The sequence below is a fragment of the Esox lucius genome, chromosome 6, assembly GCF_011004845.1.
Source record: "Esox lucius isolate fEsoLuc1 chromosome 6, fEsoLuc1.pri, whole genome shotgun sequence".
NCBI lineage: Eukaryota > Metazoa > Chordata > Actinopteri > Esociformes > Esocidae > Esox > Esox lucius.
The window spans coordinates 5,109,572-5,113,742 of NC_047574.1; the positions used below are offsets into that span (position 1 = coordinate 5,109,572).

General features: G+C 45.8%; 1 protein-coding gene across 1 annotated transcript; it reads right to left on the minus strand.

The window, feature by feature from the left end:
• Window positions 1-1,013: 1,013 nt before the first annotated feature.
• LOC117594588 (extensin-like) lies at window positions 1,014-3,536 on the minus strand. The gene is made up of 2 exons (XM_034292820.1): window positions 2,931-3,536; window positions 1,014-1,358 (listed from the first exon to the last, which is right to left on the minus strand). Exons 1-2 carry the CDS (start codon window positions 3,534-3,536, stop codon window positions 1,014-1,016), a joined length of 951 nt encoding a protein of 316 aa, XP_034148711.1.
• Window positions 3,537-4,171: the final 635 nt, after the last annotated feature.

A 4,171-nucleotide genomic window follows, 5' to 3' on the forward strand; every position in this document is an offset into this window, starting at 1 on the left:
CAGCTGGATGAGGGACTGCCTGAACACCATATTGACTGGCTGACTGACTGGATCACTGACTGTCTGGCTGTCTCATTGACTGGCTGACTGGTTAATTAACTGGCTGGCTGGCTCATTGACTGACTGGCAGGCTGGCTGGCAGACAGTCTATGAGTGAGCCAGACAGTTAATCGGCTAATCATTGACTGTCTGACTAGCTGATTAACTGTCTGGCTGGCTCATTGACTGTATGACTGGCTAATTAACTGTCTGGCTGGCTCATTGACTGTATGACTGGCTAATTAACTGTCTGGCTGGCTCATTGAGTGCCTGGTTCATTGAGGAGAGAAGAGATAAGAGAAGAAGAGCGAGGATGAGAGAGTATAAAAGGAGCAAGAAGAAGAGAAGAGAGGACGAGCGAGGAGAAGAGGAGAAGGGGATAGAGGAGAAGAGAGAACAGAGGAGAAGGGAGCAAGGAGAGAGAATAAGAGAGGAGAGGGGATAGGAGGAGAGAGTATACCAGAGGAGAGGGGATAGGAGGAGAGAGTATACCAGAGGAGAGGGGATAGGAGGAGAGAGTATACCAGAGGAGAGGGGATAGGAGGAGAGAGTATACCAGAGGAGAGGGGATAGGAGGAGAGAGTATACCAGAGGAGAGGGGATAGGAGGAGAGGGTATACCAGAGGAGGGGGGATAGGAGGAGAGAGTAGGATGGAACCCCAATGGGAGAATGGTGTTAAGTTCTGTTCGTCATCGAGTATTCCTCCTGGCCTTATTTCTTCACTTCCCACCTTCCCCTTTCCCTCCTACCCACCTCCCTCCTCCTGCTCGGGGCAAAAGGGTTGAAGCTTGGAAAGCTCTGGATGCTGTCTGTGGAACTTTGCGCTCAGGAGAAATTTTAACAAGGTGAGCTGGGTCCGGAATACAAATGAAAGCAATGTGCTTACCCCCGAGTGCATGTCTATCTGTGACTGTTTTAGTGAATTAGTGTTGGGCGCACTGCCGTCAAGGTCCTGAATGGTTCGGTTTGTGAGTCAGGGCATTTCTAACCGGTGTGGCCTGTTGTGGCCATCCACAGATAAATGGATGTGGCATGGGATGTGGCGTGGGATGTAGCGTGGGATGTAGCGTGGGATGTAGCGTGGGATGTGGTGTGGGATGTAGCGTGGGATGTAGCGTGGGATGTGGTGTGGGATGTAGCGTGGGATGTAGCGTGGGATGTGGTGTGGGATGTGGTGTGGGATGTGGCATGGGATGTGGCGTGGGATGTAGCGTGGGATGTAGCGTGGGATGTGTCGTGGGATGTGGCTTGGGATGTGGCGTGGGATGTAGCGTGGGATGTAGCATGGGTACGATGATCCTAACCACCTCCAATACCGCTAATAATTTGATGGATTGTATTATCTTCACATTAATAGGTAACGTCTGCCAGAGTCAGTCATTCCATTTGACTGAATACCCCGTGATCTTTAAGAATTTGTCTTTGAAATATTGAACTGGCCCAAATAATTGAATGAGGCTACTCGGTTGAACTCGTTCAGTGTTGAAAGGCTGGGTCCACTGTTTTCAAATCACTGTCGAAAAAAGACATGCCTCTCTCATGAAATGGTATAAGTTGAGAGATGCAGTAAGGGTTTACTATTACTGATACACAGCCACTTCTAAAGGCTTATTGTTGATGTTTTTGTAGCGGGACACTGATATCTCAGTGGCTACAACTGCCGAATTCTATTAAAAATGCACAATACGTCTGACCATTGTGACGGAAGACTTCAAATGTCAGCCTACTGTACCACCACATGGAACCCTGTATATTCCAAATGGGTTACGATTCAAAGTCATAGTGTGCACATTAATATTATTTGTTACACTTTTTAACGTCCATTCAACCACTTTTAGGTTACATGTGCTACAGTTAGACGTGTGGCCACCCAACTGTATCTTCAGAGGACAAATGAAATAAGGAAATTTCAAGCACCTGCTGTTTCACCAAATTAAAGAAATATCCCAGGATTGCTTACTCTTTATGCCCGGGGCAATAGCATATGTTATCAACATAAAAGTCATCCAATTACAATCTCACAATATTATAATTAATGTATTATAAAATAATAGTTATTTTTGGTATTGCAGGGTTTCTTCTCCAGAATTGCATTGAAATAATGAATCCTCCAAGAAAAGCACAAAGATCAAAGTCGACTGAAGACCTTGAGCTTTGGATGATGTTTCTAGTCTCATAGCGCCATATTTAATCAATTACAATGACCAGAAAATGTACAGACTTTAGTTTTGAATGTTTGGGCATGTCCCAACCATATAATTATCTGTACTGAAGTGGAAAGCAAGGGAAATGTAACATCCATTTATAGACTGACTTTACAGGTGACAAAACAGAGGTGTTGCTAGGATCACAATACATTTGGGGCTTAGCCCCCCGCCTCGCAATAAATGTAAATTGGCACTGGCCACCGGCTCAACCGAAGCGCGTCTCCCGGTTGGTCATTCCATGGCCGTCTGCTCAAATGACACACGCTGACACATACACTTGGTCGCAGTGGACCGCCAGTCCTGTTTAACTCTGCCCAACAGGACGAAACACTTCCGGTTTACGTCTTCTCTTTCTACATTACAAATAACCACTAGATCAAAGCAAATTAATTAAATTAAGGATGTAAAGTATGCAAACCATTAAGCATGTTTCTAGAGACTTTTTCTTTTGTTCTGTGGAAAAAGGTACATGCTTGTAAAAGTCTTCAGGGGATCTGTTCCTGGCAACCGATAAACCGTGGTCTGCAGGAATTCCCAAGCAGTCTGGGGACGTTGATATCAAATGCATGATAGGTCTTAAATTCATATAGCCAATGCCCCAAGCCGATACCTTGCTCCAAAGCCTGCTAATTAATAACTGTTAGTAGCGCTGATTCTCCATGAGGACAAATGGGTTTGTTCACCCCCGTCTGGTGCAACCCTCCATCTGGTGTAACTATGGGTGTGGTCGGTTTAGGGGAAATGGGTGTGGTCGGTTTAGGGGGGATGTGTATGGTCGGTTTAGGGGGAATGGGTGTGGTCGGTTTAGGGGGAATGTGTGTGGTCGGTTTAGGGGGAATGGGTGTGGTCGGTTTAGGGGAAATGGGTGTGGTCGGTTTAGGGGGAATGTGTGTGGTCGGTTTAGGGGAAATGGGTGTGGTCGGTTTAGGGGGAATGGGTGTGGTCGGTTTAGGGGGAATGGGTGTGGTCGGTTTAGGGGAAATGGGTGTGGTCGGTTTAGGGGGAATGGGTGTGGTCGGTTTAGGGGGAATGGGTGTGGTCGGTTTAGGGGGAATGGGTGTGGTCGGTTTAGGGGGAATGGGTGTGGTCGGTTTAGGGGAAATGTGTGTGGTCGGTTTAGGGGGAATGGGTGTGGTCGGTTTAGGGGGAATGGGTGTGGTCGGTTTAGGGGGAATGGGTGTGGTCGGTTTAGGGGGAATGGGTGTGGTCGGTTTAGGGGGAATGGGTGTGGTCGGTTTAGGGAGAATGGGTGTGGTCGGTTTAGGGGGAATGGGATTGTCACAGGACATGTGTTTGTTATTCACTCTGAATCCCCAAAACAAAAAAATGTTAAAGGGGGAAATGTGCTTTTTTGCTGGGGCATGTAATCTCAATGGAACTGTGTTAAAGACCCAGTACAACGTATTGTATTCATATCAAGTAGTAAAGTAACATAAAATATGTCCTGACCTGGATGTATCTGCCAGGATCAGCCCTGGATGGATTGTATTGAAGGAGGCTGCTAGATCTGGTATTTAATCAACATGAGAAGTTCAGAAACAAAAACCTCCACAAAACTATTTGTGAAAACCCAAACCACATGAAATGAAGTTATACATTTTGTAAGAGGGGGCTGCCTTGGCAGCAGAGGGTTAATAATGATTGGTCAATAATCAGACATGCCACCTATGTTTATGAAACACAGGGTAGATGTTCCTTGAAGCACTCATTTATTGCAAGTTGCTGTAATCATCTAGGGTTTCAAATAAATCTGTAATCTGACTAGAATTGTGTTTCATATACAAGTAACAAATTACCAATACCTTTTTTTTATATTGCACATTTTTTCTGGACCATGTAATCTGACCGATTGAATGAATGACAGACTGACTACCCACTGATAAACAGTGACAGAGACACAGTCTGCCACACAGGAGACCAGGTA

Coding starts and splice junctions, on each gene's coding strand:
- LOC117594588 (XM_034292820.1), bottom strand. CDS start 3,536: ATGTCCTGTGACAATCCCATTCCCCCTAAACCGACCACACCCATTCTC. Junction 1,359..2,930: donor GAGGGTTGCACCAGACGGGG/GTGAACAAACCC, acceptor TCAAATTATTAG/CGGTATTGGAGGTGGTTAGG.